Below are 20,014 nucleotides of genomic sequence, written 5' to 3'. Positions count from 1 at the left end.
ATCAGAAAATGTATATGAATGAAGTCAATGAAAATCAGGAAAACAAGGTATCTAGTAATTGCAGTAATGTAAATAGGGAAAAAAACACCCAACTACCTCATAAAGTTGAATGTTATGTAATTATAATGATTAAACTTAGCCTGGAGAGGAATTGAGAGAATACACATTTTTTCCTTCACGCAATTGGAGGAACTACAAGACTATCAGACGTAGCTGGCATAGGTTCGTTAGTTTTACCGAAATACTATTTTTCCCTCTCTTTAAAATTTCATTATAAACTATGACTTCCTGAATATCAGTGTGCGTTCAGTCTCTGATTAAAGACTTTGGAGGAATAGCAGATTAGGCTCAGAGCTGCGGTCAGAGAATCAGGAGACAGCAGAGTAGAGAGGCCCTGAAATGTCCTCCCTGAACAGTAAGACCCCTTTTTATGGCTCTGGGAAGCAGATCCCTATTGATATGATTCCACAAAGATTCTCACTTTTAAAGTCACAAGAATTAAAATCATTACATATAATATATAAGTAGTGAGATTCTTAGCATTTAGAACTTCCTTTTCAGTGACTTTATCACTACGGAAAAGGCAATGATCATTGAGTTTGTTGGTTTGTTTCCTGGCTTTTTATATTCTGGTTATTCATTAATCAATAAGCACTTTTCCAGTGTTTGGAAACACCACTCTGTGCTTGCCCCAGTGCTAGAGTTGGAAACATGGAAAACTCCCACAACTCCATCTTTCCCACCCTCTCAGCTAAGGACCTTGCCTTGTATTTTATGAAAAAATTGAGTCCAATTTCTGAGAGGTCTTTCTTGTCCCCTCTTCATCTCAAATCATCCAGATGGTGAGACAAATTTGGGAGCTTAAAGTCTAATGGAGGAGAGACAACATATACCCAGATAGCTACCGACTAAACAGACAAACAGGGGAAAAGATCACTGGGGAAGGCGAAGTCCATAGGGGCTGGGCAGAGAGGATCAGGGAGTCCTTCATAGAGAAGGTGGCACAGGAACAAGTTAGGAAGGAATAAAGGATTCCAGGGGGCAGAGGCCTTCCCTATTTGAGTGACTCTGGACCCCTGGCTGCCATTGAAGCCCGATCCTCCATCCCCCACTGCCGAGTCCTTTGTTTATATATTTCAAAATTCACTGGGTAATATCTTTTGATCTCATATATTTGTTCTAGTTTCTTTTATTTGCTAAATAGCAAACTTTGATTCTGTGCTAAAGCTTTTTTTCATTTCATGTTACTGAAATGATTTCTTTTATATTCCGTGACAGCCTCTAGCCTTCCTTTGGTACTGGGATATAAGACTGAAAAAAGAAAAAACATAAATGTAACAACATTTCAAAAAATCTCATGAAATATTGATTTTTGCATCCCTATGAATATCATAGAATGTCCTCATTTCTCTCCCCTGTCTAAAAGTTAGACTGTTGTATCTAGATAATGAGTTGATATCTGTCTGGGGGAAGTAACAGCTAGTATTTAAATTCCAACTCTGGCCCAGAAGAGGAATCTTTTAAGGAAGCATTCACGTCTGAGCCTTGAGGAGTTCTAGGATTCCACCTGGAAAGTCATTTGGGTCCTTGTTCCAAGACTCAGGATTGTCACACAGACTTTTCCAGAAGAGGGAGCCCCTTGCTAAAACTGCTCCTATTTTGTTTCAAGTTGTTGACTGAATATTTCTCATTTTTAACTGGCACACAGTTAAGATAAATCTGATAAATCAAATTAAAACAAAGTTCCTTTTCCAGAAAAGAAAGACTAATTAATTACAGAAAGCTCACAAATGACATTCACTCTCCACACCTCCTGGGGTAAATGCACAAATGAGAGCCTCCGGGTAGCAAGAAACTAAAGATCTATCCTAGCAGCTACCCTGTCCATCAGGGTCCCCTCCGTTCAATGGCATGTGCTTATATGGTGGGGGTGCCATCCCTCTGCTGTCCTGGCAAAGCTTCAGAAACTGGGAGGAGTTCAGAGTACGCGGTATCACTCTTTACAGATGGTAAGACTTCAGAGGTTACACCAAGATCTTAAACCCTGGTGATTAAGAACATGATGTCGCCAAGGGCAGTGATAGAGAAGTTGGGGAGAGGGATTAGTCCTTATTGCCATTCTGGCCTCAGACACTTAGTAGCCATGGACTCTGGATAAGTCACTTTGCCTTTCTTGCCTCAGTTCCTCATTTGTAAATCGAACTGGAGAAGGAACAGGCAAAAACTACTCCAGTATCTTTGTTCAGGAAACCCAAATGGCATCATGAAGAATTGGACATGACTGAAGCAAGTGAGCCATAACAAATGGAACAGGCCACTCACAAAGGCCCAAGGATGGTTGGTGATATGGGACCAGAAAGCAGGAGAGAGATTAGAATAAGATCAAGGACCTAGTCCTTACATAAGTTATCCTTATATAAGTTATAACTGTAGTCACAGGAGCTGACGAGACCATGTGAGAGTAAAAAGAGAGAAAATGGGGTCCAGAACAGAGCCTGGGGGCATACACAACGACACCTCCAAAATACAGAGGAGACACAGACTAACCCAGAAAGTGTCTCTTGAGATACAGGTTCAACTAGTCTATATGAATCCAGCAAAGCCAGGAGTCTTTATCCTGTTAACTATGACCCCTCAGAGACATGATTGGTATGATTTTCTAAAGTAAAGGCACTCATTGTTTTTTGCCAGAATTTCAGAATGAGTTTTCTGGTAAAGTGTTTCATTACTTTCAGCTTTTTTCAAGTACTAATCACTGACAATGAGAAAAGTTTAAAATAGACTTTCAAGCTTCCAGATTTTAATAGTGCTAGAAAATCTCCATTGTTAATTCAAAAGCAGCTGCATATGTCTGAAAAACTGCTCAGAGATTTGGCAGGATTTCTAAAGTAACCTGAAGCTCAGCAAAAAATTAAATACATTACACTTAAAATCTTCCAAATGTTCAAAAATTCACTTACATGGAGGAATTTCATCCATCCAATCAGGTGTGCAACACTAGGTTCCTAGGCTCAGTTTACATTATGACATTTTTAGTAGACCACATATATACATGGCCTGTTTAGAGCTGGCCTGGAAACCATCACAGTTCAGCTAACTAATTCAGAGAATTTCTCTGGCTGTTTTCTCCCTTCCAGGGAAGTGTAGTGTTGGGTAATGTAGGTCAAGGGAAAAAGGAGAACAAAAAACAAACATGCGTCTGAGTGGTGACATCTGCTCTGTTAAGAAGAAAGGAAATTTGAGTGACTCTGTAAATCCTTGACTTTTCAGATGCTGTTTGATAGCAAGTGCTGATGAACCAGAAATTAATGCTGCAAGTCAGAAATCTGTGACTACAATTTCTGCTAAAAATAATACCATCATCAAGTATGATGTTCTTCAAAATTCAAATACTTTAGAATCCTGAAGTGACAAGGATGGGTGTAGCCGACCTCAGAAGCCTCTTGGCCAGGACCCTGCCAAGTGCCCAGGAGACAGTGACAAGCAGTCCAATGTCCTGCCAATTAGGCTGTGTCTGTCTGGGCCTCCAGAGGACATCTTACTGGGATGGGGTTCCTTGAGCTCTTCCTGCTATGACATCTCTGTCATCAGCTCTTCCGGTGCTCCTCCCAAGGCATCACAGAATCCCAGCACAGTAGAGCCAAAGGCACCTGAGAGCTTTTCTATCCCCAGCTGATGGAAAATCCCCTCTGTCACACCAGTGCTGTCAAACTCAAATAGAAAAGGACCAGTAATCTGTGAAGAAGGATCCCAGTGGCATATTGACTTAATTTTAAATGTAATAATATCTATTTAATTTTAAATTTAATTAATTTTAAATGCAAATTTAATTTAACATTAATTTAAGTATAATATCATCTGTTTGATTACATTTTAATTTTTTGTGTTAAATATTTCCCGATTACATTTTAATCTGGTCCATTTGCACTCAGGAGCAGTGTGGGCCCCTTGCTTGTGTTGGTATCTGGGTTCTACAAGTTCCAAGAGATTATCATCCAGCCCGGCCTTAATGATCTCTTCCAAAAAGGAATTCTCTAACTCCTGAGGCAGCCACTGGTGGGATTCTAATTGTTTGGAAACTGTTTCTTTACATCCAGACTAAAGCTGCCTCCTTGAAGTTTCCATCTATGGTTCCTAATGGCTTTTTCATGAGACAACTTTTCTACTTTAGGATGGGTAACATTCTTTCCGCCTCCTCCAAGTCTTCTGATTTTTTCAGGATAACCATCCCCAGTTCTTCCCCCTGACCCTCGCATGGTATGAGCTGGAGGCCCAACATGGAAGCCCATAGGAGGAGGCTGTTGTGGGCCTCATCCTTGGGTTGCTCTCCAACTTCTGCCAATGTTCTTCCTAAATAGTTGATCCCAGAATGGAATCTAAGACTTCCTGGACTTGCCCCCTGAGGCCTCTTTCTATATGGACATTGTTAATGGTGACTCTTGAGTTGGGTCATCAGTAAATTCTAACTCTGACCAAACAGTTCAAATGCTGACTCTACTTCTGCCCATGGAATTCTGGGCAAGTCCCTTGTCCTTTCTTATCTCAGTCTCCCCTTTCCCGATCTGTAAGATGATGGACCTGGGTCCTGAGTTTGACAATTTCTTGGGCAGCTTCTCACATGCTCCACAGGTGGATGTTTATACCAATATACCTCACACTTGATCTAAACTAAAATGATGAGCCAGAATGGACAATAGAATTACAGAATGTCAGGGTTGGAAGGGCCCTCAGAAGTCACCTCGTTTCAGGAATATCTGAAACAGGAAATCTACAACACATCCTACAAGTGACAACCCAGTCCAAAATCTGTTTGAAAATCTTCAGTCAATGAATGGGGCTCAAGACCTGCCGAGAAGCCCAGTCTCCTGAATAAAGACAGCGCTAATTGTCAGGGGGTTTTCCTGATAGCAAACTTGAATCCTCCTGCCTGCCATTTGCACACATTCTTCCTACTTTTACCCTCTGGAGGCAAACAAAGAGCAAAATCAAATCCTCCCACAAGGAAGAGTCCTTTAGACCTTTTATGTCAACAATGATGCCCCACTTTCCTTACATTTCCTCTTTTTCTACTTAACCTTTTTTACAGATTCTTTTTCTCCAATTCTCTTAACTTATTCCTAAATGACATGATTTCCAGTCTTCCCACTCTCCTGGTCATCTTCCCTGGGACAAGCTGCCTTGACCAAAGTCCTTAATAAAATATGGCCTGAGATTCCAGGGTTACTGTACAGATGTGGGCTGCCCCAGGCACTGGTCAGCATGGCCCCAAAATAAATTAAAGCCATCCCAGGTGCTTCAGAATACCCAAATATACACAAAGATAGGATCAAGGCTTTTGATTACTAAGTTAGCTCAGTTACCATGTCCAACTCTCCATGACCTTATGTGGGATTTTCCTGGCAAAGATACTAGAGGAGCAGCTGGCCATTTCCTTCTCCAGCTAATTTTACAAATAAGAAAATTGAGGCAAACAGGGTGAGGCGACTTGCCCGGGGGGGGGTCACATAGCCAACAAGTATTTGAGGACAGATTTGACCTCTAGAAAAGGAAGTTTCCTATCTTCAGGATTAATGTTCTGTCTACTAGGTCACATATAAAATGTTTCAGGAAACTTTCCAACAGTCAGTCTAATGCCTTTCAGTGAGTCTATGAACTTTTTTTTTACATTTTGTCACTATATCTTAATGTTTTCCTTTGCAATCCTCTGTATTTTATGAACTTAGAAACATTATTCTGACAAGGGGTCCCCAGGTTTCACTAGATTGGCACAAAAAGGGGGAAGAACTCCTCTCCTCATCCCTGGCCAGGATAATTTCCAGGATGAATCCCTTCTCAGCTTCAAAAGGAAGCATGAGAGAAAAAGCCATATAGGTCAGTATTTCTCCAGAGGTATCAAGTATTCTGAGATCTCTATTCAGAGAGGATTTCCTCATCATCATTTATCATGTGCTTATTCTTTTCTTATAGTCACATAAATAATTATATTTTAGGCAGAGTTTAGTAACTGGGTACTTACTGAAAAGTCTAATCTTTAAGGTTATGAAAATCTGAAGAGTTGCATAATATGTAATGTGACTGTCATGCCATGATAAATCCTAGCATCTAACAAAATTAGTTCAATAAAGAAAAGGGGCATGTGAAAAAAAAAAAACATTTTCTATTTTAGACTCAACATTAAGCTGGTTAATCATTCCAAGCTCAAACATCAGTGTAAAGCAGGAAATATGATTCCCTTCTATCTGAGTTAGAACAGTTTCCCAATATCTGGAGCACCAATTAAAACATTAATTCAGGTGGTTTGCTAGGATTTTTAATAGGCTTTATTTCTTTCCCTTACTTGCGGTACAAAATATTGCATTTTGAAGGATCATCATGGTGTACAATTGTTACTAGTCTCCGTTAAAATATTTTTAACTCTCAAGACTCTCAAAAACTTTTTGCTCTTCAGGATCACTATGGAGAGGAACTAGCCTCAAACTCCACAGTGGATCCTGGCACCAGAATATTTTTAAGGAGATCACAAGGATATGATACAAGGATAAGATCATCATCAACGAGCCCAGGGCCTATGGGAAGGCCATAGCTTCAGAAAAAGAAGCTCATATCAATGGCAACTCTACTACCAAATAGAGACATCCTATTTCCTGGTCGGTATGAAACAGACAAATTGGGATTTTGGAGAAGGCTTGGTAGGAGGTTCATTAATGTTCATGTTCATGAACTTCAAAAGGTCAATAACACTGCTGCAATTTAGCAAATGAGGGCAAAGAGAAGAAAACCTCAAACCATCACTATAAAGAGAAAATAAATTAAGATATTCTACCTAAATAAGAAGAGCTGCTGAGTAGATACAGGGACCTAGACAGCCATTAAATCTTCTTTGGTCTAAATATGAAAGTTCTTTAAAGAACCGGGAGAATACTAGTTGACTAAAATGGCATTAAAAATTATGAGTCACATTTTATAAAACAGATGCTCCATTCTTAATTTCTACCATCCAAAGAATGCATCAGTTTTCTTTGGATATAAGTGAATATTTGTTTTAAAAACCCTGGGTTGATATGAAATAAATATCCTAGTCTTCCCTATGTACTTTAGGGTTTTCCTGAAACCAGTGTAGACTCTCCCACTGATTAGTTTCTTCGTCTTAGGAATCATTTTGCCCACTCTAAATGTGTATTTAGCTCTAGAAGTGAAATTCATTTCAGTATTAGCCTGAGCCATGCAGTCACACGTGCTGTTGAAAAGAATGAGTGCCAAACAAGAGTTTTATTGGCAGGATGCCAGACTTCCTCACGTGCCTTTCTCAGCTGCGACCCTGTATCTTGGAGCCAAGCTCACCTCTGTTCTTTAGCCTTTTCCCTCCTCTTCTCTCTTCCAAATCAGGGCCCTCCAAGGAACTTGTCGGCCCACAAACACAGAGCATTTACTTTGAAAGTGTCTATCCCCTCTGAGTAGAGAGGATTTTCTCCTGCCCTTCTCATTCTTCTTCTTTTTTTAAAAATCCTGTCACTCTTTTCTAAAAGTCTACTCCAAACTTAAAATTTGGAACTCAAGATCTTACAGGGGTGAATGTTGAGAGTTATCTTTGCATGTGGTTAGAAGGATAAAATGCTAGTGAAATTTTTTTAAATGTTAATTTAAAAAATAGAAAAATAAAAGTCTACTCCGCTGTTTCCCCTACATTTCCCAAATTAATTTCCTCCAAGGAATCTAGAGACCATCCCATTTTCCCTCCCCAGCCCCATTTTGGGCCGCAATAACTGGGACTCACTCATAAGTGAGACACGAGGCTGGGAAGCACAGCCCTACAGAAGCCAGCATAGGTCTATCCTTCATTCCACCACGGTCCTCCAGAAACCTGTATGTGCAAGCCAATTAAGTGCATCTCCAAGAGGAGGGAAGGCTCCATTATGGGGTACTGAACTTCCTCAGCCGGGTTCCCAGACCTCCCGGCAGACTTGAGGGATGCTGTCTGTGCTTGCTGCCAACTGCACGAATCATACATGGCACCCACACCTCTCCGGCCCTTTCAGCAGGAGGAAGGAGAGCCTCTCCGCTGGAAATGCATCACACTGTTTCTGTGGGCAAGAAATATCCAGGCCATTAATTTACATTGGTGAGTCATCATCAGCTCTGGCTCACCACAAATATTTCTTCTAAGGGGTAGCTGGGTGGCCAAATGGATGGCGTGCAGGGCCTGGAGTCAGCAAGACCTGAGTTAAATCCAACCTCAGACACTTACTAGCTGTGTGACCCTGGGCAAGCCACAGAATCTGTTTGCCTCAGTTTCCTTGTGTGTAAAATGAGCTGGAGAAGGAAATGGCAAACCGCACCAGTATCTCCACCAAGAAAACCCTCAAACACAAAACACAGAGAGTTGGACATGACTGAAAACAACCACGACAACACAGCCCGTGCAAGTGCCCTGGAGGATGTCCAGAGAAGCAGCCTCAAGGTGATCATGGGCCTCAAACAGAATCTACTACTTCCAGCACTCTGCAGCACTAGGAGGACATACAACCGTGCTCATTGTCCTCATGGTTCCTCCAAGGCCATCTTGGCTTCTATAAGTAACACGCCTGAGGGACAGTACCACTAACTCACCCCTTCTCCAGACTGGCCCCAGGAGCCTCTGCTCTCTAAAAAGGCTCAACAGGAGTTTAAACTCAAACTAGCCACAGCAATGATTTCTGCCAGACCTCTTGAGAGGGAAAAAAGAGGAAAGGATTAACTCAGTAATCAAGACAAATGATGCTTGCCTCCCAGATCTCGCTAAAAACAAAATCACATAATAATAAAAATAACTGCTTATTACATTATATTCTTTATATAATTGTTGAACAATTTATATAATTGTTTACATGCATTATCCTATCTGATGATACAGCTTCCAAAATTCAAGTCCAAAGCAAAGGGAGTTCAAAATGTAGAATCAGAGTAAATCTTGTTCTTTCTGAAATGAAGGAAGAGAAAGGATACCCTGAGGAGGACTATGACAGCACACACGTCTGCCACCAGTGAGGAATACCTTACATGTGTACACATACACCTGTGAGCCTGTGTGTGTGTGCGTGCATTGTGCACGTACATGTGTGCATACTGTGTATGTGCCTCATACATATGTGTGCATTGTGTGCACATGCATTGCTCATGTGCTATGTGACTGCATGTACACACATGTAGGTTGCATTGCGTGTGTGCCTGTGTACATGTGTGTGCATGTGTGCTGGTGTGTGCATGCATGTGCATTGCTCATGTACCTTGTACGTGCTCATGTGCTGTGTGACTGCATGTGTGTGCATGTGTGCTCATGTATGTGTGCATGTGCATACGCCCACGGCCCTTCCGAGCAGCAAGCTTCCCGCTGCACTCAGCGCCTTCTGGGTCGGGAGCGGGGAGGACGGTACTCACTGCTCCGCTTGTTCTCCTCCCCGCCTTCGTCCTCGTTCTCGGGGTCGATGTCTTCAGCCTGCGTGATCCAGTCCAGATAGCCCTTCAGATCTTCCTCGAGCTGCTGCTTCTCGCGGAGCTTCTGGAAGTCCCCCCGGGCCTTGGCCTTCTCTCTCTCCTTTGAGAACTCTCTGGGACACAAAGAGAAGAGTCGCGTCAGAGCCCACTCCCGGCTGGCCGCGGGACATACACGACAGGATAGAGTGGAGCGAATACAAGTGAGCACTGCACACGGGGTGGATTCTTCACACCAGAGAGAAGCAGAGAAGACAGAGCACAACAAAGCACACAAGCCTCATTTCTCAGAGCCCAGGCTCAGCCTGGAGAACTCTCTCTCACCTTCCTCTGCGACATCCGCTTTCCCAGCATCCTCTGGTCTGCCTCAGGGCTTGGCCCTGGAAGAAGCCTCTGCAGAGGGAGGCCAGTGGATGCGGGTCTGGGGTTGAGGGAGAAGCTGTGTTCAGAGTGGACTCTGCCGCCAGACTTTCTAATGGGAAACCATGGCCTGGCAGACCAAAGGCAGCTCCCCAAGTGCCCGGGGGCAGGGAGCGACCAGGGGAGACCCCCTTCATGCCCAACAGGCCCCCTGCTCAGGGGAGAGTTTACTCGTCCTTTGAGGCCACGCTCTGACATGGTGCTGCCTCCACAAGGGAGTTGTTTCTAACTGCTACATGGAGCCAGTATCTCTATGAGTAAAATTTTGCATTTGCCGAGACAAATCAGAAAGTAAGAGAATTACCCAGTTTTCCCAGCAGCCATCTGCATTGCCAACCAGTTTCTATAGGAGCTAAGGGAGGGAATCCTGAATTTAGTGACCACAGTGTTCTAAGTGCAGCCTTCTCCTCAGGGAGCTTCAAGACAGACTGCCGCCATAATGGTGGTGAGCCCTCTGCTTTCTGTCCTTCCTCAAGCTAGTCAAATATTGCTGAGATCCCAACACTGACATAAATGGCTGAAAAGCAAAAATTACCTCTCCAGAAAAAAGTGATTAACTAGCTAAACTCCCAATCTCCTGAACTGCCCGGCTGGCTTAATACTGTACTGTTAACAGCAGTAGCTTTCTGAGCATCCCTAGTAATGTGGCCCTTGTTTAAAAAAAGAAAGAAAGAAAAACCAAACCTGACTGAAATTCTGGTAAGAAGTAGCCCAGGGTGAAGGGAGTCACTGCTCCTCTTCAAGTGTCCAGGCAGAGATTACCCTTTAGCTCAGGCATCTCCTGAAAGTCCCACATTTGCCTCCATAAAGGTCTTTTTGTACATGTGATTATGTCCATCACATCTTCAAGTGATGGTGAATCCTTTTTATGTCCACAAAAAGATGGATATAAACTGGACAAATACACTAGAAACACTCAGCAAACTAAGTCCTGCTAGGTTGCGAAATCAGACAAGGAGGACCTAAGACACAAACTGACAACTCTGGAGAAATAGCACCTTCCTCTAGGGTTTCAGAAGAAGAGATCCAGGTTGTGTAAACTAACTTTAGTCTAGCTAACCCAACAAACTAAAGGTTCATGATATCTCAGGTTCATAGAGTCTTCTATGGGTATCTAGGTGGGGTAGTGGATAGAGTGCCAAGTCTGGCCTCAGGAAGACTCATCTTTCCAGTTTCAAATCCAACCTCAGAGACTTCCTAACTGTGTGATCCTGGGCAAGTCATTTCATCTTTTTGCCACAGTTTACTTTACTGTAAAATGAGCTGGAGAAGGAAATGGCAAACCACTGCAATATCTTTCCCAAGAAAACCCCAAATGGGATCACAACAAGTTGGACACAACTGAAGAGACTCAACAAAAACAGCAACATAGAGTTTTCTGGATTCTTGAGAGTTGATCAAAAAAAAGAAAGACAGACAGAGAGAGAGACAGAAAGAGAGAGAAAGAGAGAGAGAAAGAGAGAGAGAGAGAGAGAGAGAGAGAGAGAGAGAGAGACAGAGACAGAGACACAGAGAGAGACAGAAAGAGGGGGGGAGGGAAAATGAGAGTCTTAGCCTTCCATTAATTAACCAAAATATTCATCCAAAAGAAATCACTCATAAATGCCACTCATTCACCTTCCTAAGCAACAATATAAAGATTCCTAGCTAAGTGTGAAAACCAGACACAGCTCAGCACATAAATTTGTCTCCCTGATCTCCGCCCCCCCACAAAAAAATGTCTTGAACAACTAAATAATCCTTCAATCCTATTAGTTACCAAAAGACATCACTGTATGACTCTCTGGACCATCTAAAGAGAATCTTGCTCTAAAACCTGAATCTCTACACATGACCTGGATAGTTTTGTGCTATATTTAGTATCTGATCTAATTTTGTTATGACTAATAAACTATGCTAAAGATGGAAAAATAGTCACCTTATCAAAAGAGGCTTAAAGAAAACTTTCACTTCCCATATTATCCTTTCTAAACAAAATGCAGACACCTTCCCTTTTCCACCTCCCACCTCTGCCCTGATGCAAAGGTGTGTGCTCATGGGAAGTTCCAGTTTTAATGGACAGCAAAGCAAAGAAAGATACAAGATTCAATCCCCAAACTCCCTAAAACTTCCATTGGCGGGCACTCTCGCTTCCCCAGTTCACTGGACAATAGGATGGCATACTACTGCCCCCTCCATCTCACTCTCACAGAGCCATCTCTCCTGAAGGCCACCCACTCCTCCTACTCTCTTTGCTATTATCTACTGGCCATTTTCTGTTTTTCTCTTTGTAAAAGGCTTAACTAATAAGAAGAATTGAGGGACAGGGACAGTGTTCTGGGCCTTCCCTTGGAGATTTCATCCACCTGCATGCCTTTGCATGTCACCTGTACTCAGACAACTCCCAGTCACTTATGTTCCCCCTCCTTGGAATTCCTAAAGCAGAGACTGGACCACCTTGTCAGGATGTTACAGTAGAGGTTCCTGGGGTCAAGAGACCCCAAGGGGTTCCCAAGATCCTTTCAAGGAATATATAAGGTAAAAACTATCTTCAAAATAATATTAAAACATTTTTATTTCTAATATGTATCAATGGATATAACCAACATAAACATAAACTCTGAGGAAAGAGCTGTATATCCTCAAACAAAACGCTGAGGGAAGAGATGTATATCCTCAAAAATTTTAAGAGTGTAAAGAGCCTTTTTGAGTTTGAGAACTGTAGATTTAGGGTAGAAGTCAGACTAAATAGCTTCTGAGATCTCTCCCAGATTTCTGATTTTGGTATTCTCCTTAGCTCAGTCCTTCAAAGTCCTTTGCATCTTTCCCTCGTTTCCCTAAATGGAAGGGTTTTCTCACTTCTCAAATATTTCTAGAGTGAACTTCTCCCTATTTTGTATCATTCTTATGTCTGTACAGATTTCTTCCTAGGGAAGGTAGCAGAGCTCATGGCATTTTAGTCTTTGTAGATATTTAGCAAAGGTTAAATTGAATCAAGACTATCTTCTAAGATCTTTTTAAAAATCTCCCAAAAAGTGAGTTCTAATTATTGTATTGGCTCACATTATTCTCTTCTCCCCATCCTCTGCCATTGTCCCCAAGGATTTCCATGTCCCTGTTAATGGATCCCCCTTCTACCAAACTGACCTTTTAATTCCTTAATCTCCTCAACCATGATATCTTCCCTTGATCCCATTGCTTCACACGTATTCCAGGATCCAAGTCTGTATTTTGTGGCTGCACTTACCCATGCCGAAGCACCTTCAGTTTCTTCTCTGCCAAGGGCTCTTCCGATGTGCTTACAAAGATATTGAAGTTGAGTCCCAACCTTAAAAAAAACTTCCCCTTCACATTTCTAGCCCATTCTCTCTTCTCCTTCATTCTTAATTTTGAGCTGATGCCTCCGTCACCACTCACTGTGTCCCAAGCCCTTACAATTAGCTTGATCTCCATCACTCTCTAAGTAGTCTTCATCTATTTCAGAGGCCCTTCTTACAGCCATCATTCTTGGCTGTTTTTGACACAGTTGTCCACTCCCATCTGTGTTCAGCTACTTCTACCTCTATATTTCTTTTCTATTTCCTTTCTGACAATTAGATTCTTTTCCTGATTTCTTAAAATGGGTCTTTCCCCAAGTGTTTTTCCTCAAATTTCTTCTGATCTCTTCTGAGGATGGCAGCATGATGGATACATTAGACACTAGAAAGGGCACTAGCTCTGGAATCAGAAGGACAAAGTTAATCTGTCTGTGCATCTTAGTATTTGAGTAACCTTGATCTAGGCATTTAACCTTGTTGGTTAAATGTTGGTAAGGGTCTCAGTTTCCTTATTTGCAAAATTTAGGTTACTTTGCATGACTTTTGAGGTCACTTTTAGTTCTAATATCTATAGTTCTAAAATTCCACAACCTTGACTGACCTCCTGAGAAGTGTCTGGCTTCCCCAAGGTGGCCCAAGGGTATTTAAAATTATCTAGTCTACCCGGCATTTTAAATAAATTATTATTCTGAGAAAAGATCCATAGGCTTTATCATATTGTCAAATGTATCCGTGACAAACACAACCCAACTCATTTAGAGCCCTATATATCATAACAGCCAACTCCACAAATTCAGTGGTTCAGCCACAGTCCACAACCGATCCTCTTCTCCAAACTGATCACATATCCTTTACCTTCTTGATTTTACTCATGCTTTGTGTGTATAGTAGGTGCTTAATAATGTTTTTGAAAGTCAAGTCATATAATGGTTATTTTTCTCAGGGTCTCCTGTGCTTATTAGTTCAAAATGGAGGGGGGGGTAATTTCTGTGATAAAATACACATACCCTAATAATTTTATGAGTTTTATTTAGGACTTCCACAGAGAGGGGAATCTTAAAGTAAGAAATCATTTATCTGATATGTATGTAAGCAACAATCCCCTCTACAACATTCCTGACAAACACACGTCAAGAGCCTCCACCTAAAATCCTTCATGGATGGGGAGCTCACTACGTCCCAAGGCAGTCCACTCCACCAACTGCTCCTTGTTTCACCATCTGTTACCAAGCAGAACAAATCTAATTGCTCTCCAACATGACACCTTTCAAATTTCTGAATATAGCTAGCATGGATGTTCTTCTTCTGGCTAGATAACTATAGATCTTCCAACTCAAACACACATAATCGCTTTGAGTCCTCTTACATCACTGAAGACCATTGAGCTCAGGCTCTACCTCATCAATACAATTCTAATGTGATGCCCCCAAAATGGACCCAATACTTCAAATGGATTCCGACCAAGGAGGAACACAGTGACACTGTCACCTTCCTCTGTCATTGTGATTCTGAGCATCAGCTTTCTCTTAATGCAAACAAAGAGAGGAAGCACTAGGCCTTTGGGCTGTGACTCATTTTGGTCACTCTTACTGAATCTGTAGGTCACTAACCTCCCGGCCATAATCACACATTAAGGAAGGTCCTATGATCAGGTGATGCTGTAGTGCTTAGCTTCCTAAACTGTGATTTACAACCCCAAGTTGGGTCTTGTAACTGAATGTGGGGGTTACAAGATTATGATTATTAATATTTATTTTGTATACCTATTTTATATATACACACATATATATGTATGTGTGAGTGTGTGTGTGTGTGTGTGTGTGTAATAAAAAGGGATCACAAGTGGAAAAAGTTTAAGAAGCCCTGCAGTAGCGGACTGATGTACCTCCATGTCAATAAGAACAAGGTTAAAATATTCACATTTATTCATTGCTGAACATCCCTGGGTCTTAGTTTCCTCATCTATAAAACTAGAATAATCTCATCTAGTGCACAGAGCTGCGATGAAATTCCAGTGAGGTAAAATATTCAAATGCTTTGCAAACTCTCTGGGGCCATAAGACTATCAGCTGTGCTGACATTATCTGAGGAGACCAATCAGTGCAGGAGAGCAAGACATGAGGAAGTCCTGGACAGGAGGTCATCTTGTTAGGTCAGTCTGTAAGAGGATCTCCCATTTCTCAAATAGAATGACCATAATCCCTGCCCTAAGGACCTCGGGTGACATTGGCAATCATGGAAACAGCTGTGAACCAGAAATGGGGACGTGAGATTCTTGGTCAAGCTATGTCACTCACAATGTGATCCTGAACAAATCGCCCAAGTCTCCCCCCTCCCCTGGGCCCTGGATGTGATGTGAAAAGAAGGGGTGAGATCCTGTGATCTTGAAGGTGCCTTCCAAATATGTAATTCTGTGATGATATAAAAATAAACATAAAAGTATTAGGAACAATTATTCAATGCTCCACAAAGTTAGAAAGAGAGAGTTCATTCTTTCTATGAAGTAGTTTCATGTTATTCATGTGATATGTTCCTGAGAGGTGATAAGCTCCTCATGGACAAAGGCCATGTTTGATTTCATCTCTGTTTCATTTTATGTCTACGATTTGTTTCTTTTCTGTCTCTGAGGATGTGCAGGACAGTAGTACGTGAGCCTCTACATCCTCAGCAAGTGGAAGCAACTCAGCAACTCAGGAAGGTGTACAAAGCATTCATATCCTTCCTGAGCTAGAAGAATTATCAACTACATAGAAGAGAGACCAGTGAGGAAACTGAGGCAGATCGAAGTAAGGTGCCTTATGAAGAACAATAAGTGATGGAGCAAGACCATGAACCCACGTTATCTGAGCTGTACTGTCTCCCCACAATGGTCCACCTCAGGGCTAGATTTCTGGTTGGATTTGAAGAGTTCTAGGGATCTCCTGACATGACCTCATGGCCTGACAGATCCCCTATTAAACTTTCCATTCTTCCTCTTTTTCTACCAGCTCAACAAAATCAATTTTCTGCTTCATGGTTGTTGAAAAACCTTCCCTCTGGGTATTTCTTCTTTTCCAGAAGCAATTGTTCACTGAAGAATCTCCTTGACAGTCCAACATAACAACAACTTAAAGTTTCTTGCCAACCAGTTTGTGTACAGCTCCCCAGCAGTGGATAGCTAGAAGAATTTTTGCAGAAACATCTTAAGAGAGACAATAATCTGCCCCTTGGCCTTGCCTCTCTTTGCACTGGCTTTTATGGATCTGGAATTGAACGTGTCACAGCCCTATTCAAAAACATTTGACAGTTCACCATCACCTATAGGATCCCCTTGAAACTCTTCTGCCTGGCTTTCAAGGTCCTGCACATTTTAATTCAATCAACACTGATCAAGTGCCTACTCTTGTTTGAGGCACTGGTCCCAAACTCATCTTCCCAACCTGCACTTTCTTAAAAGAAACTTTCCACTCAAGGAAGACTAGTCAAAATATTGTCCCAAAATACAATCTCACACCCCTCTGTCATGCTTTTGTTTGGGGTTCTTTCCAGTTGGCCCATTCTATCTGTATTCGGTATTGCCCCAAACTCTTTTGATTCCCACTATTCCTTACAAGATCTGGTTTCCTTTGATGCACTGCTTCGTTACCCCTGCTCACAGTTACTTCCTCCTCCTCTCAACTTCTTAAAAGTCCCTGCTCCAGGTCTGAGTCATTCAGAGTGAACTGTCCTGTCTTATAAGCTGTTCTTTTCTTTAAACCATACCTAAGTCAGCCAGTAGGCTTCTATTAAGGTCTATACCAGATGCTATGGAGATTCAAAGAAAAGCAAAAACAGTTCTCTCCCCCCCCCCCGATATAAATAACTAGAAACAGACCAGGTGTCTGCAAAGCAAAAGGAAGGTGATCTCAGGGGACAACACTAGCAGGAAAGGCCTCTGGAAGATGGTTGGATTTGGATTTGAGATGAGTCTTGAAGGACTCCAAAAAGCCAAGAGTTTACCACTTGAGGATGTGAGGAGGGAGATCACTTCAGACCTCATAGTATCCTTTCTATCTCAGAGGACCTAGCACTAAGAATGCTCAGGAAACAGGTCAGATTACCACTGGTCAAGAATGGTGTGGAGAAGGAGGGTAAAGGGACCAGCTGGCATGCTCTCCAAGTGCCCTTTCAATTCAGCCACTTCCTTATTCCACAGTTCCTCAATCTGAAGAAACTGCTATCTTGTAGACATCTAGGCTTATGCTCATTTAAACAATTTTGTTTAGATTCACAATCGAGCCATCCTAGATCTGTCTGCCTTGAAATATCATTTCAGAGCTACAAGAGTTGAAAATGATTTGGAAACTTTAGGGAAAAAGTGTTCTAGTAACTAATATTTTGTGAAACCACCAATCTTCCTGGAGAGAGCTTTCCCCTTTGAGGTCCTGAACCTCCCAGGGAGGCCATGCCCTTTGTGCAGTAGAAACCTTTAAGATTCTTTGACCTTCTGCCAGGGGAGGATTGTCAAAGGTTCATGGATTTCTTAGCCACTCATTAGAAAGATCACAGTTCCTGTGCAAGGTCTGGACAAAGCATAATGCCATATTCCATACCACTCTGATTTCAAGCTATGAAATTGGCTTTCTCAACTTTGAACTCTGTTCAGTGCAATAACCAAGGACTGAGGACTGAACTGGATATCTCACCTTCTGACAGAGAGGTGATAGACTTAGGATGTAGACAGATATACATTTCTGGATGTGACCAAGTCCAAATTTGTCTTGTTTAATAATAGATATTATCACAAGGGTTTTTTTGTTTGTTTTTTCATTGGGCAAAAAAACAAACAAAAAACCCTTGGGGGATGGGAGAGATTAAAAATATGTTTGTTAATTTTTAAATACTTTTTTTGCCTCATCCCATGGGCAGAGTTTATACTGCATAGTTTTAGATTTCAATTTTGGACAGAAACTGATCTTTGGTGCCTCATCTACCCTGGTTTGGAAAATGTTTGACAGGAAGATGGCCTCCACAAATGAAATGATTTCTACTACTTTCCCAAGCTAGAAAAATAAAAGTTTTATGCTCGTGCCTATATGGCCATACTGGGTAAAGAGTTCAGGGGTAGAAATCAGTTTGTTACTAAAGTATAGAAAATTATCTAAACAAAGAAATGATGATGATGATGATGATGATGATGATGATGATGATATCTGCTGGGACTTACTGTTCTAATTCATTCATTCAGCCAATCAATCATATATTGAATTAATAGGAAGCACCTTTAGTCTGCCAAGCACTATGCAAAGAATACAAATTTTAAAATGGAACACTCCTTGCTTTTGAGGAACTTGGGAACAGACACAGACATACATGCATGCATACACACAGACAAACACATATACACACATACACACATACACCACACATAGAGATACATAATTAGACACAAGAGACTTGCAGGGAGTAGAATGGGAAATATGAGCATTTGGGGGAAAATAAGGCCAAACTTCATCAAGAAAATGTAGCATAGCTTGAGTCCTGAAAGGGACCAGGGGGCCTTTGAGTTAGGGCATCCCAGCCAAGGTCATCCCCAATGACAGTTGGAGCTCTGGGGGTGAGGAAACAGTCTGTGAGAGGGATATGTAATAATTCTAGAACGAGAGAAGGGAGCCAGGCTGTGGAGAATTTTTGATGACAAGCAGAAGAGTTTATATTAGGTCAATGAAGGTACGAGAGATATATCAGAGTTCACTGAGCATGGGGATATGTTCAAACATGTACTGCAGGAAAATCACTTTTGGCAGATTGTGGAGGATGGATTGGAGTGGGAGAGATCTGGGCCAGAGAGACCAATTGGAAGGATAGGAAAACAGAGGTGGCCAAGTAACCGACTCTCAGGAAGTTAGGAAGCCTTGTCCAAAATGAAAGTTATTCATTGTTAGAGGTAGGATTTGAAACATGGCGGTCCTTTGTTCCTTACGTTACAAGATGATTCTATTCATTACAGACAGCTGGATTTCTAAGCTGTTCTGTAGCATATAAGTCTGTAGCTTACTACAGCAAACAGCCAGATCCTAATGTGGTTGCTCTTTATGTAGTGAAGTTTTTGTGGGGAGGAATGAGGAGAAGACAGTTAGTTATCTTTATGTTCTTACATACTTAAAGGTGAAGGCTGAATTAACCCATGAATGACAAAGTGCTGCCATGCTGCCTTTCTGGGACCTCTTCTTCCTGGGCAGAGCAAGGGGCTCCTTTTCTTCTGCTACATCTGTTCACTCCAGTTTTTCCACTCACTAGTAGTTGAATTTTGTTACTTTTGTTGAATTCAATTAATGAGTGGGAGTATTGGGCAGAGGATTCACATCAGCTAGCATAGCTTTCTAAAACAATTACTAAAACAAAGTACAGCACCAATACCCATTTCCTATGGCAGGGGTTTTCATGGGAATAATTTGAATGGATTACTTTGATTAAAGAATTAAGTAGATCTCTTTTTATAAATCTACCACCAATAACTATTGATCCATAATTGGTGAATAAGGCTCCCTGCTAACCTCTCAAAGGTCATGACAAGTGTGAAATTCCAAAACTGTAGGTCTTGATGAAAAAATCAGGACTTCTCCTCCAGGAGTGATGAGGGTAGAAAATAAGGGCTGATTATTTTAGAAAAAAAAATGCTTCCTAGACCAAAGGGAGAAGAATGAAATTAAATGACAAATAATCACTGGTGCCTATTAAGCATAAGATTCTCCAAATTATAAAAGATAAAATTCCTACCAATTATTAGACTAGTATAAGGGCTAAAGCTTATACACAATTCAGATTTCGGGCTGTGTGAAAGATATTATATGGTAAAAACAATTATTATT

At 41.5% G+C, this 20,014-nt stretch overlaps 1 protein-coding gene across 4 annotated transcripts in view; it reads right to left on the bottom strand.

The window, feature by feature from the left end:
- CACNA1D (calcium voltage-gated channel subunit alpha1 D) overlaps positions 1-20,014 on the bottom strand; it is a 289,659-nt gene that overhangs the window by 121,086 nt on the left and 148,559 nt on the right. For all 4 annotated transcript variants that reach the window (XM_031952057.1, XM_031952049.1, XM_031952040.1 and 1 more), the window contains exon 7: positions 9,415-9,584. In XM_031952057.1, the coding sequence (XP_031807917.1) occupies positions 9,415-9,584 (170 nt within the window). The remainder of the gene's footprint in view (positions 1-9,414; positions 9,585-20,014) is intronic.

Source organism: Sarcophilus harrisii, chromosome 1 (genome assembly GCF_902635505.1).
Source record: "Sarcophilus harrisii chromosome 1, mSarHar1.11, whole genome shotgun sequence".
NCBI classification, from domain to species: Eukaryota; Metazoa; Chordata; class Mammalia; order Dasyuromorphia; family Dasyuridae; genus Sarcophilus; species Sarcophilus harrisii.
This window is presented reverse-complemented; position numbering and strand designations above follow the sequence as displayed.